Raw genomic sequence first — 20,988 nt, 5'->3', positions numbered from 1 at the left:
ATTTGGAATTTGCAATCTGCATATGATTAATAATGAAAAATATAAAAATGTAAAAGTGAAATAAAAATTACATAAATTTTTTAAAAAATTTTGGATATATTATTTAAGGTTGATGAATTTTAGGCAATTTAATAAAGTAGTGGAGAGGAGAGAGAGAATTAATGGCATGGGTGATAATGTTATAATTAATGAGGATAAATGAGAAAGAGGTGATTTTTTTTTTTGAAAAATGAGAAAGAGAGGAAATAATTAATGAGGAGAGTTAAAACGTTTTAAAGATGATTGACCACTTCAATTATTTTATTCAATTTTAAAAAACAAAAGAATTAAAAAAAATAAATGACGTTGGAAAAGAAAAAAAAAAAAAGCAAGAAAATGTTTACTTGACACATTCGATCTTAATATATAGATATAGATGGGATTCGGATGTCACTGGTTTTGATCAGGATCCAATTCATCCAATCACAGCCCTACATATGACTGCCAAACAAATTGGATCAGAATTATTGACCATAAAAATTTTGTGCTGTTGGCATCCCTGCTTGACCCGATTAGTTATCCTTGTTATGTGAATATTTCATTTATTATTGATTTATTGATATGTTGTGCGTCACTTGGGAGACATTCCATGAGATTTATTGGGCGCTTTCCCTGTCCTTATTCTGTGTTTATGCTACGTGCAAGAAAGAACAAAATTATCAAAAAATTTAAGAAGAGAAAAAAGAGAGATCAAGACAAAGAGAGGGAGAAGCAAGAACAAAGAATTTGACGCTTTAAAGTTTTTGAAACTTCTTCCCTGATTTTCTCCCTGATTCTATACAACTTGTCAATTCCTTTTTTGTTCTACACTTCTATGCAATAAAGTAATGTATTTTCACCGTTTAATCTTCTCTGAAATAAAATACTTTGAAAATTTGTGAGATCACATGTAATGAAAGATATTGTGACTTGTAACAAACAGATTTGTAATTTTTTTATTAAAATTTTAATTAAATGCATGCCAGCTTGTAACTTGTAAGCTACGGCTATCCATTTTCTATGGGATTAAACAAAAAAAAACTATTCATTGCTTGACCATTAATCATTAATTCACGCTATCCATTTTCTAAGATGCCAAAAGTACACGAGGCTTAAAAAGGGTTTGTGACTAATCAAAACCTCTCATAAATTTTGATAAAAATCTAATTATTGGTGACCAGTTTTATGATGCCAGTTAATTGGTTATACATTCTTTCAGTATCATAGTCAGAACCCTTATATATATATATGATGATGATGATGATGTTCTTTTAAAAATTAGTCGGGAATGAATGAGAAAGGAGGAAAAATATGGGCACCATATAAATGGCCTTGACCACCAATAATTATCAAACACAAAATATTTTCGCCCTTTGAGCCAAAATATGGGCACCATTCATTGTTGACGGGTCATCTAGAATATGGGCGGGTTCATTCCTAGCGTGCCCCATTTCATCTCTTGATAACGCTTACCCGTGTAGGGAGACGAAACTATTTAAGTGCTTCTATGTTGAATTAGGGATATGATTAATAAAAAAATTAATTGAAGTTGCATTATTGAAGAAGGGGTTAAACAAAGACTAAGACAGTACGTAGAGAAAAAATCTAAAAAAAGAACATAGGTCCAAAGTAGTAAGGAATTGATTTAATTGGACTTCTGATGGAAGCTATCTTTAGAGATGCTTTAACCGGACGACGACATTGTTGAAAGAAGCAGCAACCGAATCAAATTTCATCCGTGACATTTTCCACTTATCCCTAATAATAATTTAGGGACCTGTCTGTCTAGAAAAAAGTGAGGGAACTTTAATCATATGATACATGCACGGTCATACGAGATAGGGGTGATCATTTCAGCTGGGATGGATGGGAGATTTTCATGTTTGTGCCTATTGCCTAGGTTTTGTGTTTGATCAGGATCCCTATTGGGTTTGTAAATTTTAGGACCTGATTTGGGCTTAAAACTTCAAGCTTAGCCCAGTCCAATCCGGTCCATATATATATATATATATAAATATATAATTTTTATATAATGTATATATTATATATAACATATAAAATAAATTTATATATTATGTGTCATTTAATTCTATATATATATATATATATAAAAGACATATGCCCTGAATCAGACTTGGCCTGACTTGAGTCCATATAGGCTTGGGGCCAGACTTATATTTTAGTCTTGAAACTCAAGCTAGGATAGGCTTACTTATGCTTAAAACACTTAGGTCCCGTTCGTTTTTTGATAAGCTATTTAGTCGAGTAAGCACAATTCCCTAGGTAACCGTATTTATTCATATTCTTTAGGCTGTGTTTGATTGCATTGCAAATAAGTTTCCATTAGTACAAATGCATAGGAGTGCAAGTGTAAAAAATGTAAATTCTTGTTTAATTTTGTTTTGAAATTTACTTTATTCTGTTTCATGTCGTAATTTACTTTATTTGTACTACAATCAAACTAAATAAGCTAAAATTTGAAAAAAAAAAAAAAGGTCAGAATTTACGCTCAAATCATTTGCATTGCCATGTTTTGCATTAATGCAAATTTATCTGCACTGCAACCAAACAGTCTCAAGTAAAAAAAAGGCAACGACCATTTTAGCCAAAAAAATCTATTATTAAAAAGGGCATTTTTGTCATAGAAGATGGGATAACCCCGGAAAATAAATTTTCTCTAGCCCCCAGATTAATATGAAAAAAGAATATAGGATATTTGATCAATAGGAACCAAAATCCCAAATCCAAAAAAGGAATGGAAAAGTACGGACATGCTTAATGCAGATTTCTGATTCTCACTACAAAACTATGCACATTGAGAAGGTCCAAAAACCACACTCTATACACCCATACTCGCAATGTAAATTGGCATCAATTCAAAACTGGCACTTACCCCAAATGTACTTTGAACCTACAAATTCTGACCCTGGGTTATCGGTCATTTTCCAAAAAAAAAAATCTAGGCCTAACAAGGCCCATAATCAACTAATCACCATGCCGTTTTAGGCCGGACACGCTCACCGATTCACACCCACGTCTACGTTTATGGTTATAAATAAACAAAATGAAATTACTATTTTACCCCAATTTATGGTAGCCTGTCATTCCCAAAAATGCTCTCAACAGCAAAGATCGTTGGCCCCCAAAGCCAAAATTTTTCCGAATGGGCAAGTGTAGACGTATGGGCGTATGACTTGTACGCTGGGTTAGAACGGTTTTGTTGATAGCAGATCCCAACTCTCTGCCTTGCGCAATTGTGCCTTGTTGTCACGGGGCTAGACGACAGGGCCCCGTACGGCGCTCGATTGGGGTCGAGAAAGCCTACAAAAGCAAGCAACAATACACAAAAGGAAACAAAAATGCACATAAATTAGACAAAAGCCACTTGTATTGCATTAATCGGTGATAAGCATAAGCACAGTACACTGTCGACGGGATGTCTTGCTTAATCTTTACACGCTTATGAACTCACTCGACTAACTAACTCCCCTAAAAGAAGGTGGCTTTTGGGGGAGTGACAAAATATGATGGTGGTGAAGGTGGGTGAACCGTCGCATTGTGGCGGGGAATCGTAGGTTAAAAACAGGATGAGCATTGACGCCATCGTCATCCTGTGCCGTGCAGGCTTTACAAAGCCAACCTTTTACCTGCCATAAAAAAGCCAGAAGAAGTCCATCGTCCACTACGAACCCAAAGAAAATTAGAAAAAGATATAAACCCATCTTTACCAGTTCGACGGTTTCAGAGAGGGAGAGAGAGAAGCTGACAGATAAAAGAGTTACACAAGTACAGAACCGTTAAAAGTTGTAGCAGTTTATTGTATAGAATTATAGATAGATAGACAGATAGAGAGCGAGATTGAGAAGGGGAGAGCCCAAAAAGAAAGAGGGAGTTGGTGCCTCCTCGTCCTCGTGTGGTCGTGCCTGACTCATGGTGAGAGAGGTGGAGAAGCGGGGAATGCGACTAGGTAAGTACGAGCTTGGGCGGACTCTCGGCGAGGGGAATTTCGGCAAAGTCAAGTTCGCTCGGAATCTTGAAACCGGCCAAGCAGTTGCTGTTAAGATATTGGAGAAAAAGAGGATCCTTGACCTCAAAATCACCGATCAGGTTTGTTACTCCATGCTTTAATCATTTCCTGTTTTCTTATTACAATTATATCTCAACTCCTTCCTTACTTGTTGGGTTTTAGCTTTAATTTCCTTCTCTTCTTTCCTCCCTCCATTTGTTTTGTTTTTTGATTTCTTTTTCTTACTGTTCTAAATTTCTGTTTTTCTTCTTTCCCCGCCTCTGGTTTTGTTCTAATAATCTGTCTTTCTTCCCCTTTAAAATTGATTGTCTCGTCAACCGTTCTTCCCCTTACTTGTTGGGTTTTTTGGTTTCTTTTTTATTTTTTTTTTGTATTTTTCTGTGGCTTTCGATGGAAGACTCGGGACCTAATTTTATATCTTGTGAGCTTTATGCCTTGTCTTTTCTGATTTCTTATTAGTTTTCTATTTCTCTTTGTTTTTTCTAATGGCAGCATTCTGTCTTCGTTTTTTTTCTTATCTCTCGCTCTTAATATCTAAGCACCAATCTAAAGAAACGATTTTGAAAATTGATGGATGTTGCAGATAAGGAGAGAAATCGGCACTTTGAAGCTCTTGAAACATCCAAACGTGGTTAGATTGCACGAGGTATGAACTCAAAACTAGTTACCTCTCTCTCTCTCTCTCTCTCCAATGTCTGGGTTTATTCCGAGTATCTCATTCTCATGGTGTATTTGCTATTTGGGATCGAAAGGCCTAAATTTCTGGATTACTGGGAGCCAGAATTCCCAAAAGAAATGTTGTTCCTGAGCTGAATGGTGGCACCGCCAGTTCAGGCTCCAGAATCCAGATTTCCTTTCCGAGGCGACGCTTTTTCTAGCCAGTAGCCACGTGGATGACGTAGTTGCCAGTTCTGACCGTACGTCTACTAGGCAAAATAACCTCTGAACTGGACAAATAATTACACTACAGGGGAATGGATCTTGGGTGGTTGGTTATCCAATATCCACAACATAAGCCTCTCTCTCTATCCCTTCGCTTAAAAACTTGGGATTTTTGGGCTATATAGTAGCGTGTCGAGGCAGTATTCATCCTACAGGCTACAAGTCATGGGTGAAAACACCTCAGCCCCTTATTGATGAGAGCTGGGATCATAAAGTGGCACGCATTCGTGTGGTGGGAAATAAGTCTCCGATCGTTCCGCTTCAGTCGAGCAGCCTTTACATTACAGCCTTTACATCACAAATCATAGAATGACAGTCCTCCCACTGTCCAGCATTTGCCTAAACCTGGTCAAATACAAACAAAAATATGGTGACGGATAAGACGCGGCGATGTTGTGATTTGTGAAAAACCTGTGTGTGGTGCAGGTAGGCTGTGGTCCTGTGGAAGACCCAGAACCCCTGGCTCCCCCACTCTCCAACTCGTCAGTCCCCATGCAATTAATAACATCTCAGTTTTGCGTTTGCATGTGCGTATTCATTTTGGTGAGACCCCACCCTCCCCAGTCCCCATTACCCACCACCACCACTACGGTTCAAGGTTGTACAGGGTTATTCCGTCTCCGCTTCGGATTCCTTTCCTTCCTGCCAGGTGCCCATCTTGGGGATAAGGGATAGCAGGCCCACGGAAGTCGGACCAACAATAATGAAGAGGGGACCAATCACCAATTCACCATTCCTCAATCTATTGTGTTGCATAATTGCAAAAGTTGGGGCCTGGCCGCTCAAGGCTCACATCATTGATTGGGTAGGGGCCCAGGGCCGTACCCCCAAACCCCAAGGGGGTCACCGATCATCGGTGCAGGCTTGCGGTCAGGTGGGTGGAACCGTGGAGTGGGAAGTCCACCGACCGACTCGGGATGTGGACATCGGACAGCTTATTTTGATCTAGCCATCATAATGGACGAGATGGACAAGATCCAGATATAATGACGTGGAGTGGACATAAGATGAGATGAGACACTGCTCCATCACAATCAGGGATACCATACCTGAAACTGCTTCCATTAGAAAGTAATTGAATGTCTCTCTTTATCCAGGGACCGATAATTGGAATAAAAAATGCTTGGGAAGAAGAAGCCAGGAGGAAGAATGACGTCCTTTCTAGTTTCTATTCAGATTCATGTTTCCTGTCGATTTCTTAGTCCAGGATTCGTGTTGATATGGGTTTGTTTGTATCATTGTTTGAAGCTTTTAATTTTTGGTATAAGTATGAAGCTTTTAATTGTCAGCTACCGAACCTAACACTAAGTCAAAACTCACAAACCCTCCTCTAACTGGTCTTGTTGTGACCGGTAGTGCAAGACCAAGCCAACACCAGGGAACTTGTATTTTTCCAATGGCTAAGAAACTTTTAATTTCAACAAAATTTGGTAAATTTTTCATTTTTTCTGGGGTGTGATTCAAGATTTCCCCCAATAAATCAAACACATTTTGGATGAACGAAAACTTTCCTGATGGACCCATTACTAGATATCACTTTAGCAGGCTGCTAGCTACGTTATCATAGTGTGGAATCTCTTCCTTCTTTCTTGAAGTAAATTGCAAAGTACCTCAAACTGAAGCTGGAACACATTGAACTAGGCTTGCTGGTAGTTCATTTTCTTTTTTCAAAATATGACTCTGTTCTGGAGGAAAAATCAACTAACTTTTATACTGTGCTTGAACAAAATCAAACTCTTTTGGAGAAAAAATCCCATTCTCTGCACCTTTGGTATCATTCCTTTGTCTTCCCAATTGTTTTGATATTTGAATGAATAAGCATACTGTCTCAGAATAATGAGTTAAATGCTTTTGATTATTTTTTTTTTCCTTAATTGATATTTTGATATATGTGAATGTAATATCCTGATGTCTTTCCATCGCTTACTTCAAATGCAGGTTTTAGGAAGCAAAACCAAAATATACATGATCCTTGAATATGTCAATGGCGGCGAATTATTTGACAGAATAGTAAGCAGCATCTTTATATCTTCCCTAGTTGATCAACTTTTGATTGCACATCTTATTTACTTCTCTTATTGCTTCGACATTCATGTATTTTTAAAATGCCCTTATTTATTTCTGTCTAAATCTTATAGTATTTGACAATGTGAAGAGTCTCATGTAGGCATCAAAAGGTAGGCTCTCAGAATCTGAAGGACGAAAACTATTTCAGCAATTAATTGATGGTGTAAGCTACTGCCATGACAAAGGTGTATTCCATAGGGATCTGAAGGTTTATTTCTCTCACTAGTAGTTTGGTGTTGTTAATTTGCATAGCCATTGATTCCAAAGACAAATTGTCATGGGTAACTCTGAGTCACTTAGGAAAAGCAAAATAATTTAGTTGGACCTACCTGGTTGACATTGGTGCAACTTATCCTGTTAACTTTATCTCTGTTAATTTCTTCTCATCCTCATACTATGTATTGTTGTAATTGCAGCCAGAAAATGTTCTTGTTGATGCTAAAGGAAATGTAAAGATATCTGATTTTGGCCTCAGTGCTCTACCTCAACATTTTAGGGTATGGTGTCTATAAATCCAGTCCTTGGCATGTACACGTTTATATTTACACTTGAAGCGAATCAATTACCCATTCTTCTATTTGTTATTGAAATATCAGGATGATGGTCTGCTACACACAACATGTGGAAGTCCTAACTATGTTGCTCCCGAGGTGATCATGAATTTCAGTTCTTTGTCAATTCTGACCTGTACATTATCTGACATGAGTTTGCTAGTCCTAGCTAATTTGCATTTTGTTAATCTGTCTGTAGATTCTTGCAAATAGAGGGTACAATGGTGCCACATCTGATCTTTGGTCTTGTGGTGTTATCTTATACGTAATTCTTACGGGTTATCTCCCTTTTGATGATCGAAATCTTGCAGTTCTTTACCAGAAGGTATGAATAATTACCTTTTGTTTTGACTCCATCAGTGTCCTTCCACTGAAAACCCTATTTCGAGTTTCATATTGATCTTTGACCAGACTTTGACACTTATCCTCTTCATGAATCAGATATTCAAGGGAGTTGTCCAGATACCCAAATGGCTCTCAGAAGGTGCGAAGAACTTGATAAAGAGGATACTTGATCCCAATCCAAATACTAGAATAACTATGGCTAAGATCAAACTAGATGAGTGGTTCCAGCAAGATTATACTCCTGCAAACCCTGATGACGAAGAAGAGATCTACGTAGATAATAAAGCCTTCTCACTACATGAGCCGGTATGAAAACAGGGCTCTTCTGTGGTTCAATCTTAAGTTTTTTCTCCATTTTTATGGTAAGCTGAAATTAATCCAATACCTGATGAAGATGTCGGAGGTAGAGAGAGATCCCGGTTCGTCAACTCTAATCAATGCTTTTCAGTTAATTGGAATGTCATCATGCCTGGATCTCTCTGGCTTCTTTGAGACAGAGGTAACTCCAGCTTCTGACTCACTTCTGTTACTCTGATTTTTTTTCCATAATCATGAGCATGTCAAACCAATGTATCAACCTGCAGAGCTTCATGAGAGACAATATTCTAATAAAAAACTGGAAAGATAACTTTTGTGTAATATTTTATTTCCCTTTTTAACTTAGTAAACCTTAACTCAGATAGAAAAATCGATTAAACCTTCAAGCTTCTAAATCCTATTAAAATAAATGGGTTCTTCTTTGCAGGATTAAAGGAAAAATTACTTAGTACCCACCAAAAAATGGAAAAAAAAAAAGAAATGCTTAGTGTCTGGATATTTATGTATTTCAATATGGGAATGAATTTGCTGGTTGTTTAGCCCTCTCCTAACCCTCCATTCATGCAGAAGATTGCCGTTAGAGACATTGCTACATGTTCAATGTAGATCCACTTTATTGATGGGTGTGTTGTTTGGGAAATGCTCCAATATAAGGTTGGGTATAGGGCGGATAAGGAATATGGGGGATTGAACATGTGCCTAATCCAATGGGGCTCCCTATCTGATGTGCAGTGTATGTCAGCCACAGGATCCCTCCACATGGCAGAAATGGGTGGGATTCTGTAATAGGAAATCTTTCCCTCTTACATTATTGAATTCCTGACTGGTACTAAGAAACTTGATAATAAATCTATTTGTTCCATTACCTGCAGGATGTGTCTGAGAGAAAGATCAGATTTGCGTCCAACCATTCACCCAAGGAATTACTTGAGAGGATCGAGAGTATTGTCACAGAGATGGGATTCTGGGTTCAGAAAAGAAATGGAAAGGTCAGTACACTTATCATAGGTTAGTCATAATTTTGTTACTTCAAAATATTTCTTTCTTGGGCTCTGATTGATTGCCCAAGTGGGCTATTTTTCCCCAATGGATCTCCTAGAAAGGAGACACTTAATTAGCATTTCTGCATGAGATGTGTGAATATCAAAGTAGAAAATATGGTTATGAAGTACTTAATGCAAATGTTCCCAAGTGGATGAGAACTTTAACTAAATTTCTATTTCTCCTTCCTCTGTATCTATATTGCAGCTGAAGGTAATGCAAGAGCACAATGGACAGAAGAGACCTGGAAGCCTTTCAGTCACTGCAGAGGTATGCCATTTTGACAAACTTAAACAGTATGTTTGGGGAAAATATGAACATGGTCCTACATCATAACCCTTGAAATAATTTCAGAAGCCTGTTGATTAATTGGTTCAGTTGCTTTATCAACAATTTGGTAGGTCCTAGCAAACCTTCAACTACTAAATTATGAAAACTGTGCAGGTTTTTGAGATAAGTCCATCTCTATATGTGGTGGAGCTGAGAAAATCATATGGAGATTCTACATTGTATAGACAGGTAATCCATCTCTTTCCTTCTTTTCTCATTATTACTTTCATGAATTTTAAATTAAAACTAAGAATAATTTAAATTGATGGCTCACCATATGTCCTTCAGAACTGGTAGGATCCAAAAACCTAGGACCATTATTTCATATTGAATGGAGAATACTAAGTGACAAATAGGAAACTATATTGAATTTCAGGTGGCACTATAGATCTATTCCTGTGTATATTATTGGACCATTACCCTTAGGCTCAGTTTGGAAAGCGTACAAATGCAAATATGTACACTGCAAATACATACAATATAATACGAAATACCTGGTTTTGCACTCTACATATTTGTATTTGTACGCTTTCCAAACTGAGTTTGTACTCCTTCTAAACTGAGCATTAGGAACCATTTAATGGAAATCAGATAAGTTTTTTATTTTCCATGTTTTGATTTGTCAAGTATGATGTTTGTGGGTGCAGTTGTGTACAAAGCTATCTAATGACCTGGGCGTCTCCTGAAGCCAAGAGCTTTTGACAGCACAGGTGTGAATCTGGGAATTAGGTTAAGCAGAACCACTGGATAGGAACATTCGGCAGCTGCAATTTAATTTTTTTGTTACATTTACAACTGAAATAAGTATTTAGCATTTATTGTAAATAAATAAATATTTTATATACATCATATATTATATAGAACACCTCCTCGATTTTCTAGAGGGTATGTAACAGACACAATATGCAAAATTATTTGTTTTGATGATGAGATTTGTAGAAATGCCATATTTTGTAGAAATGTCCTAAATTTCTACAAAACCAGTCTTCCTAAATTTCTCAACCCAACCCTTTCAGGCTATGTTTGGTGAATAAGAGATTGTTAGAAGAAGTACTTGTTGCACAAGTACTTTTTAGAAGTGCTTCTTTTAACAACCACTTAAGGTTGTTTGGTGATTCATTTTCCAAATTACTTATTGTGTTTTTTAAGCACTTATTGGATGGGAATGTTTGGTGATTTATTTTCCAAATTACTTATTGTGTTTTTTAAGCACTTATTGGATGGGAATGTTTGGTGAGCTACTTTCCCACAAGTGTTTATGTTAGCATAAATGCCATTTTTAGCCCTCACTTCACTTGTAGATATAAATAATGCTTTTCATATAATATAATATACATTTCAATGAAAAATCGTCACATCACAACATCATGATACATGAAAGCCCATGTGAGCCCACACATAGAGTTCCACATGGATAATAGACCTGTTCATGGGCCAGGTGGCCCGACAGGCCGGGTCGGGTCGGCCCGACCCCTAGACGGGCTTGAATAGGCTTTTTGGCCCGCGGGTTTAACCTCGGGCCAAAAAGCCCGGCGTGCATAAAATTCGAGCCGGGTTCGGGCTTTGCCAAAATAGCCCGGCCCGACCTATAGTTAAACCTAAGTAAAAACCCTATGTGATGTCCATTTGAATAAATTTTTTGATTTGAGAATGTTGTTGATTCACTTGTAGGCCCATTGTTCATTTAAATATGGGAAAAAACATCTAAATTAAAATAGAAAATGTCCATTTGAATAGGGAAAATTTTGAATTTCTTTTATTAAGTCGGGCTTCGGGCTCGGGCTCGGGCTTGGGCTTCGAGCTTTTTATCAGGTTCGGGCTCGGGCCCAAGTTGTAGGCCCGTTGGTCGGGCCGGGCTCAGGCTCGGGCCTAACATTTTTCTGTTAATAAAGGGTCAAAGCCCGGCCCATGAACAGGTCTAATGGATAGTAATATTATTATTATTAATTATAATAACAATAATAATAAATAATAAATACTTCCAAAAGCACTTTTAAGGATTAATTTTCACAAAGTACTTCTAGAAAGCACTTTCAATGACCAGTTTTCACAAAGTACTTTCATGAAGTATTTTTAAGGAGCAGTTTTTACAAATTACTTCCGAAAAGTATTTTCAAGGCGTAGTTTTCACAAAATACTTCTAAAAAGTGCTTTTAAGGTACAATTTTCATAAAATAGGATAATTTGTTATACAAATTAATAATAATGCAATAATTGAAAATTCTGATTATTCAAGAAAATAAAAAAACACCGCCAGTATCAAATTTAAAAAAAAAAAAAGATGACTAAATTCATATTATTCAAAAGAAAAAAAATGGGTCATTCAAAAAATTATTAAAAATATCACTAACAAAATTTCATTAAAAAATGCAATGTGAATTTAACATCACCAAATAATATTTACTAATAAAGTTTCACCATTGCATTTAACAAATAAAAATTGCAATGTGAACTTAATAAATATTCATGAAAAAATGCAATCACAATTTTGAAAAAAAAATTAAACATTTAACTAATTATTAATCACAACAACATATATAAAACATAACAAATATTAATATCAAATAAAGAAAAAAATGCACTTACAATTCATGAATACATGTAAACATTTAATGAAATATTAATCAGAATTTAAAAAACAAAACATCACAAATATTCACACATCAAAATGCAATGTGAATTTACATCAACAAATATTCATCCAACTTCATTATTTTTTTTGCATGATTTTCAACAAAAAAAATGGCAAAATATCCTATTTATGCATAGGAATAGTCAAAATGTGTCATTTTTCCAATTAAATTCAATATTGTGACCTCTGAGGGTCTTTGTGCAAATCCTGGGAAAAATGGGGAAGTTCTAGGGCTAAAATGCAGTTTTTGGGAAGCTGGTGCAAATTTCAGCTAAGAGATGGGGTGTTTTGTGAAAAACTGAACACAAAAAGGCGCCTCCTATCTGGTAAACCCATAATGGTGCCCCTCCTACTATATTAGCATACTCCCCTCTCCTTATCAAACCTTAGGATGCCTCCCCACTCATTCTTTTCACCTATAACCGCCCCTAACTGCTAAATCGTCACCTTCCATTCCTTTTAATCTCCACCCTCCATTCTAAGGCGCTCTCTCTTTAGTATTCTAATCTTAGGGTACCACCTAACTTCTAATCCCCACCATTCAGCCTTTAGCCACTAGATCTCAGCCCTTTATTTCACTCTCTATCTCATCCATTCACTCTACGGTGCCATCCACTCCTTTTAATCTCCACCTTTCAGCCTTAGGTGCTTAAATCTCCACCATCCAATCTTAGGAGCCCAAATCTCAGCCATACGTAATATTGGCTGCCCTCTCCTTCTCTTCTCAGCCTTAGGATCACATTAGAACAATCCTAGCCCTCCATTCTCAACCCTAGGGCACCCATATTTTTGTAAAAAACCCAGTCACCGCCCCCTCTTTCTCTCCAATCCCAGTTATGACCACCCTTCTCTATAAAAATGATCCTAATGGCCTTAGAGAAGGAGTTGGTCAATTTACCCAATTCAAGTTTAAGGTTTCTTTAGGAGTTCAAGGGTTGTAGAAGGGAATGACGTCTAGATCTTGTCAGGAGGGGTTCTTGCAAACAGTTAAGCAAATATGCAACTACCGCCCCTGGATTTGATCATCCATCCCTTTTGTTTTCTTTATTTTCTTTTATGTTATTTTTATTTATGTTGGTCAATTCACCTAGTTCACAAGGCTAAGGTTTCTTGAGGAGTTCAAGGGTTGTAGAAGGGAAGGGCACCCAGATCTTGTTAGGAAGGGTTCTTGCAAGCAGTCTAGCCAATCTGCAACTACCACCATTGGATTTGATCAGTCATCATTTTCATTTTCTTTATTTTCTTTTATGTTATTCTTATTTCAGCAATCTGTTAGATTTAATTTCTGTTCGTTTGTGTGTTTTGCATATCTAAATTCGTCTGTTTCAAGGCTAAGGTGTCTCGAGAAGTTCGAGGACTGAACGGAGGGGGAAAGCTTGTATTTCGTCTTCCCGAACAGCTACCGCCACTAGATCCGAATTTTGGATCACTTTTATTTGTTTCTTTTGTTGATTTCAGTATTCTTTAATTTTTGAACATTAATTATTGTCTTGTTTAATTCCGAACCTTCAATTTCTGCATTAATAAATTTTATTTTCTTATTTTCTACACATCCTATATCCATTTTCCTTTTATTTGTCCATAATAAAAAATAATAATTTTTATTCTTGCTTCCCTATGGGTTCGACCCCTTCCTCACCACGTACTACGTTGTTTAAGGTTACGTGAGGATTGAAAAAAATTATAAATTTCTAAACTAGTGTTTCAAAGTGGTTAATGACACGCTTCCGGCTACACCAATTCACACATCAAAATGCAATGTGAATTTAACATCACCAAATATTCATCTAATTTCATTAAATTTTTTGCATGATTTTCAACAAAAAAAGCCAAAAAATCCTATTTATGCATAGGAACCAATTCATAGGCAATGCAAAAAAAATGATTTCTCATATGAAACCAAAAAATTTTGAATCAGGCAAATAATCATCCAAAAAAACCAAAAAGAACACCAAACATGGAGGGGAGGAGTTTTGGGCGAACTAACCTTCTTCTTGTTGGCAACTGGTGGACAATGGGATTGTTGTCATTAAACTCGCCCAAAAGCATATATGCAAACGCAAAGAAGAGGGGAGTTTTAGACTTAAAAAAAACCAAGAAAATAGTTTCAAGTCGAAAAAAAACTTCACAAGAACATAAAAAAGAGCAAAACGACAAGTCTACTGGCCGTTTTTCCTCATTGTTGATCATTGCCGGTGGACCTGCAACTAAAGGTATCGCTCCTTGGTTTGTTGTGTTCAAATGGGAGGAGAGGGAAGAAAACCCTCATGCATGGGTATTTTGGGTATTTAAAAATTTAACAGGACTAGTCCGTCCCGTTCGGTTGGAAGAAGCACTTCTACAAGAAGTGCTGAAAAAAAAAAAAACAACCTTGAGGTCACTTTTTTAAGAAGTGCTTCTTTAAAAAAAAAGTACTTTGTCCTAGTTTTTTAACCAAACACATATAAGCACTTAGTAACCACTTAATGTGTGGTCCCGACTCTTAAAAGAAATACTTTTTTATATGTGAAAAGAAATGGGGTCTTAATGTGGCTAATACTAGGATGGGCTCATCCCCATTCCCCAACTAAGGATATCACTTTCTCCACCTTAGTAACTAGGGCATTAAACAAATTAGGGATGCAACTTGGGCGGTCCCAAACTGAGCCCAAGCCAACCCAATCCAATCCTAGCTTTGACATCACTTGAGTTTTCAGGCTTCATGTTGGGCCTAGGCCAAAAACTTGGGCCTGACTCAAACTTGGGTTGGGATTGGGTTGAAATGTCAAGTAGCCCAAGCCCCACATGAACAAATACATACACATATGCATCTTATTAGTAGAATAATATATTTTTCTAACTAACTAATATATATTCGTGTATGTATGTATGGAATATGCACACACACACACACACACACACACACACACACACATAACCATAGATTCTTTCAAACCAAACCAACCGCCCAGTCTGGTTCAACCTGAGTTGAATTGGGTTAAGTTCAGGTTGGGCCTAGGTTGATAAAACTAAGTTGGGCAAGGCCTGAGCCTGAACCTTACATCTTAGGGTTGGGCTTGGGCTAATTGTTAACCCTACCTTATCCACCCAAATTGCATCCTTAAATAGAATGAAATGGCAAAACAACATTTATGTAGCCAAACCGAATGAAATATCAAAAATTATATATAAAAAAAACAGAACATATAAAATTTACAAAAAATATATTAAAATGAATAAATCTAAAAATTACAAAAATATACCCCTTTGGCATTGAAAAAGCACTTTTTGTAAAAGTTATTTCATAAAAGTGCTTTGATAAAAGTACTTGTAGACGTGAATTTTTTAAGTCAAATAAGTGGACTTAAGTTATATGATAGCCTTTTCAAATTAACATGGGCCTTCATGGGCCCAAGGCTCAAGTCTACATAAATGTCTTGGTGGCCTAAGGATCCAAGTGTATTAAGTCCAATCTGCCTCATCTCCTATTGTAATAGGATGGTCTTATTGGCAAGACCACTAACTCCTACATAATGGTACATGTATAGGAGTTGATGTTAATCAAACATCCCACTCACATGAATTAGTTAGCTAAGAGGGCTGAGGAGGTAGCCTTAATCCTTGGTTATAAATAGCCTTGCCTAGGAAGAAAGAGGGTCCCTCATCTTTTGGAGAATCACATTGCAAGAAGCCCTTAGACACCAACACTTGAGGATTGCAAGCAATTACAAGCTCTTGCGAACTCCAACAACTTTAAGATAAAGAGAGAAGAAATAAGGGAAAAGCTTATTAGTTCTCTACAACTCACTTGAATTCAAACTCCCCAAAGAAAATCAAACCACCACAAAAGGGCCCTTCTTAGAGAAGCATCCCTCATAGCCGATCAAACGTGAAGTTCAGAGTGAAGAAATCTACACCAAATCTCCCAAAGCACCAAAATTGATCAATCTACATCAACACTTCAAGAAGTATGAGAAACAAGCCAACACCCTCATCTTCACCCAATTCGACCATTAATCAGAGGTTATTCACGTCATCGAGCAAAAAATCAAAGAGAGTTCATTCCCTTGTTTATTTTTCTTTATTACATTTTTATTTTGTAATTTGTCTCCATATTTTGTGCTAATTGAAATACACGAAAATTGTGTTGATAGTACTTTCGTAAAAGTGCATTTGTAAAAGTACTTTAATGAAATAAAAGTACTTTCATAAAAATACTTCCATAGAAGTGCTTTTACAAAAGTAATTAAGTACTTTCCTAGAAGTGCTTTTGTAAAAATGCTTTCACAAAAGTACTTTTATATAAGTATTTTTCTAAAAGTACTTTCGTAGAAGTTATTTTATAAAAGTGCTTTTGTAAAAGTACTTCCGTAAAAGTTCTTTTGTGAAATTGTTTTTGTGTAAAAGTACTTTTGTAGAAGTGCTTTTGTAAAAGTGCTTTTATAAATCTGCTTCTAGAAAAGTGCTTTATTCATAAAATTACTTTTATAAAAATGTTTTCATAAAAATAATTTTATGCCGGCTTCAGTTATGATCAATTTCAAATTGGACAAGGGTTTGGCCTTATGATCGGATTATTGGAATTTTGGTTTAGGTCTAATTGAGGCCAATAGGAATATGGGCTAATTTATTTTGGATTACTCAATCCAATAATTATACGAACCATCCGAATCCGATTTGATAAGGTTTGAATTGGATTGGATCCAACCCAAAACCGACCGATTGACACCCCTGCGCCGTAAAGTTGGTGTGAGTTGCGTCTTGTGAGTAGCAAATCGCAATTCATGTTTTTGATAGTAAGCCAAAATTTATGAAGTGAAGTGCCCATATCAATAACTTTCCCCTTTTTATTAGCCTATTGGGTATTTGTGTTAGATGCATTATGTTCACTTGGTAGGTGTTTGGCATCAATACTGGGGACATCACACCGTTTTTTGAGAAAAACGGTGTTGGGCATGTAAAGTTGTAAGCATCAATTTTTCTTATTTTTTTGTTTGGAACCGGTGCTGTCATATGGGTGGATTTTGAGAAAATAGCACTAGTTTTGTTTGATACCAGGACTGGCAACAAAGTTTTCAATATTGATCTTAATATCCAACATCCAAGATGATATCACATTGATGCCATGTCATTGCATCATTGGCAGCAATGCACCATTTTTCTAAAAAGCATCAAATTTAGCATTACTCTAGACTACACTTTCCGATTTCCAAATGTTTTACTAAGAAAACGGTATATGTGTTTGGTACCATTTATGTTTATTGAATAAATGTTTGTACTTTATATGCTAGTAAAACCGAAAAATGCAATAATTGCAATTGTTTATGACAACTGGGCACCATTAGGCTCCACTTCAGCGTAACAATGAATAAACGCTTGGTGTTTGTGAAAATTTCAAAGAATAACTTATACAAATGGCTGACATGCACATAAACCAAAATTCAATTTTTACATTTTTGATGTATGGATGAACAAAAGAGAGAAAATACTGAGATATGCTTATGTGGCACCATCAATTAAACGTTTGCTGAATAAAGTAAACGATACCAAACATCACCAAGAAGGCGTTGCTTCCAGCACCGTTTTGTTTTCTCTTACATAGTACCGATGCCAAACACCGCCTTGATTAATGAACACTTGAACAGTCACGTGTGTTATTCCTGTTATCCTGTTCTGAGACCTATATGACTATATGAGTTTCCTACGAGATCTGTAATTTGTTACAGCAAGAAAGATTTTATCAAATGCAATGTAAACTCAGTATTCTCATCTTATCCTTTCATCCTAACGTTATCTGCATTAATTCGCATGATTCATTCCTTTTATTTACTATTTTTTTATGCAGTGCTTTAGTACGAAAAGGGCACACATATTTCCGTTTCTTCTTTTTTAAATCATGCCAAGTTTATCTTGTCGACCTTGTTTCTTAATTTGCTCTAAAGACTGATGAGATCTACTGTAGAAAGATTATTTTTTCATTTTTTATTTTTTCCGATTGTCATTAGTTTCCTCTTGAGATCTAGGTCTTTTATACACTTTCTTGATTCTCACAGTTTATTATTATGATGGTCTACATGGAAGTGTAAGATATACGGAGCCTCATCGAGCCATCGTCATCGGGGTAGAGAAGAAAAAGTGGTGGTGAGTGGTGAGATGAGAATTCTCTCATGTTCTATTCCGATCGTTACCACATCTATCATTCAATGCGCTGCGAAATAAGAAGGTTGACAGCCTTTCTATTGTCTGAACATTGGAGCCAAGGAACAGCCACAGAGAGCAAGAGCATTTTGTTGTGTGCTTCGGGGAGAAGTTTCGAGAAACCCTACCGGCCACCACCGTCAGCGATCAGCTTGTCTTTGTTTTTCGGAATCCTGAAGTTTTTGTATTCCTTCGGTATCCAGCCTGTAACTGTAACTCTTACAAAGCTTCCTCGGCAACCAGCCTGAAATATTTTTGTTCAGAAAGCTCTGTGGAGAACGCTTATAGCAGAAGCACAGGAAAGCCATTCCTTGTTTTGTTCTGGCTCACATGCTTTTATATCTGGACTTTTCCATCTGCAGTGGACAGACGGCAAACGGACGAAGTCCGTGACACAGAGTTTGGTTTCTCTGGTGAAGAACAGGTATTTTTTACCAGTGCTTGTATTTATATAGCAAAATTATTTGTGTGGAATTTATTGTGAGAATGAGAACCATGCCTTGGAAAGCGAGAGGGTGTAATAACCCAGAAACAATGCGTTTCTTAACAAGATTGTGCGGTACGTGCAACCCTGACGTTCTATTCCTCTCAGAAACACAGTTGAATGGAGATAACGACATAAAATTGATAAGAAAATTAAATTATAAAAATCATGTTATTCAAGAGGCACAGGGATACTCAGGGAGACTGTTATACAACTGAAGCTTATGGAACAATCTTAACGGTTCTTCCTATTGGAGCTGTTTGGTTTACGGTGATCCTGTGAGAAGACTAGATTTCTTTTTTCTTTTTTTTTGATAGGAAACGGTAGAGAAGACTATGATTATGAAGGTCGTAGGGTGAATGATCACCGATTATCTCAATCTCTATTAAATTTGATTGCCACTGTAGGAGAGTCATGGAACGAGCTCATAAAAGGGCAAGAGGAAGTGTTAGATGGGGAGGAGTAGCGGCAGTGTTGCTGAAGAGGGCGGGGGGGGGGTTGATATCGGCACTTTGGAGGAAGGTTTTCTTTGTATTTTTTGGAAGTTCAGAGTTGAGTGTGATGAAGCGTATTTGTTAATTGTTATTAAGTTTGTGAGGTTTCTGTATGAGATTTTCTTCTTTGTGTTTATTTGATGTCGAAAGATTAAGATCAAGGTGTTAACTTAGCATCTTAGTCGGGGTTGTAATCAGTTTCCTTTTTATTTCTCTTTAATAAAAATTTTCTTTTATTATAAGAAAAAGTCAGGGCCCATATTACACAAGATCAAATAAACAACAGGGGGGATGTTGAGTTAAGGAAAGGTTAAATAGATGCTTGGAAACACAGGGTTGGCTTCAGATGTTCCCAGAAGCCAATATACAGAACATATACACAGTACATTCGATCATATAGTGCTTATGTTGGATGCTTACCAAACAAAATTGACGGGTCCAAACAATTTTACTTCATTGCAATGTGGGTGGATGAAGAGGAATGTGGTATGTTGACAAGAAAATTATGGGATGGGGGCTGAAGGGGACAATTTTTTTTACTGTAATAAAAAAATTAAAAAATTGTAAAGAAAATTTTAAGATATGAAACAAAGAATTGTTCAGAATAATTAGAGAGAAATTAAAAGAATTAGAGGAAGAGCTTCAAAGGGACTTGTAGGAAAATGATATGGGACTATAGAACACCACAAGTTAAAAAGAGTGGAAGGAGAATATAATCGATGGTAGGAACGGGAGGAGAAATTATGGAAACAAAAATCTAGGGAAATATGGTTAACAGAAGGGGATTTGCTAAATGGTTAAGGTGACTAATTTGGCTCTTCTTAGTAAATGGATCTGGAGATTTGTCTTGGAAAGAGGAGCTTGGTGGAGAAACCTGATTGCTGCCAAGTTTGGGGTAGAGTGGGGTGATTGGAGATTGAGAGATCCACTTCCTAATTGGGGCTGTTCTTTATGGAAAGGCGTAATGAAATGCTTTGCCATGTTTAGAGAGGGTTTAAGCTTCAAAGTAGTCAGAGGAGACAGAATCAGATTCTGGAAGGATCCTTGGTGCTTGGAATACCCTTTGGCTGAAGTTTTTCCTCTTCTTTATCAGTGTGCCACCAATCAGAATGCTTCGATTGCTGACTCTTACACCTCGGGTAATGAGGTGACCTGGGATCCACAGTTCAGAAGAAGTCTTTTTGATTGGGAAATGGGAATTGGACGAAGTTGTGAGATTGTTGGAAACTTTACAAGCTCAGAGTATTGACTGCAGTCAGGACGATCAGTGGACATGGAATTGGTCTAAAGAGGGCAGCTTCTCAGTAAAATCAATGGCCAGTAAGCTCAGTAGCAGATCTGCAGTGGGGACTTTTCCTGTGAGTGCAGCCAAAGCCTCAGCCTTTGTGGCATCAACCCTCCCAATCGGACCACTGTAAGCCCAGCAAATATTCCCTCTTTCCCCTCGGATTACACCCCCAATTCCTGCTTGACCTGTGGAACCTTGGGCGCTACCGGTCAAAGTTTAAGAGTCATTCCTCCTCCTTTTCTAGGAGCATGTCTTATAGAGAGAGAACAGTCAG

At 36.9% G+C, this 20,988-nt stretch overlaps 2 protein-coding genes across 3 annotated transcripts in view; both read left to right on the top strand.

Moving 5' to 3' along the window:
* The first annotated feature begins 3,527 nt into the window (after positions 1-3,527).
* On the top strand, positions 3,528-10,566 carry LOC148867898 (CBL-interacting serine/threonine-protein kinase 1-like). 2 transcript variants are annotated; one of them, XM_088977544.1, is made up of 13 exons: positions 3,528-4,125; positions 4,629-4,691; positions 6,926-6,997; positions 7,155-7,262; positions 7,471-7,551; positions 7,651-7,704; positions 7,805-7,930; positions 8,047-8,256; positions 8,345-8,449; positions 9,141-9,257; positions 9,517-9,579; positions 9,754-9,828; positions 10,287-10,566. In XM_088977544.1, exons 1-13 carry the CDS (start codon positions 3,949-3,951, stop codon positions 10,323-10,325), a joined length of 1,290 nt encoding a protein of 429 aa, XP_088833670.1. In that variant the 5' UTR covers positions 3,528-3,948; the 3' UTR covers positions 10,326-10,566. The 2 variants fall into 2 exon arrangements, with proteins under 2 accessions (XP_088833670.1, XP_088833671.1); XM_088977545.1 differs by lacking the exons at positions 3,528-4,125; positions 4,629-4,691 and adding an exon at positions 5,374-6,211.
* A 7,247-nt stretch (positions 10,567-17,813) lies between these two features.
* Positions 17,814-20,988, top strand: part of LOC148867896 (putative hexosyltransferase MUCI70) — a 36,070-nt gene continuing 32,895 nt past the window's right edge. Inside the window, exons 1-2 of the mRNA XM_088979741.1 lie at positions 17,814-18,001; positions 18,304-18,872. The gene's annotated coding sequence lies outside the window, so the exon portion shown is untranslated. The remainder of the gene's footprint in view (positions 18,002-18,303; positions 18,873-20,988) is intronic.

The sequence above is a fragment of the Nelumbo lutea genome, chromosome 3 (genome assembly GCF_056320005.1).
Source record: "Nelumbo lutea isolate HS-2025 chromosome 3, American lotus-T2T, whole genome shotgun sequence".
Taxonomy (NCBI): domain Eukaryota; kingdom Viridiplantae; phylum Streptophyta; class Magnoliopsida; order Proteales; family Nelumbonaceae; genus Nelumbo; species Nelumbo lutea.
This window is presented reverse-complemented; position numbering and strand designations above follow the sequence as displayed.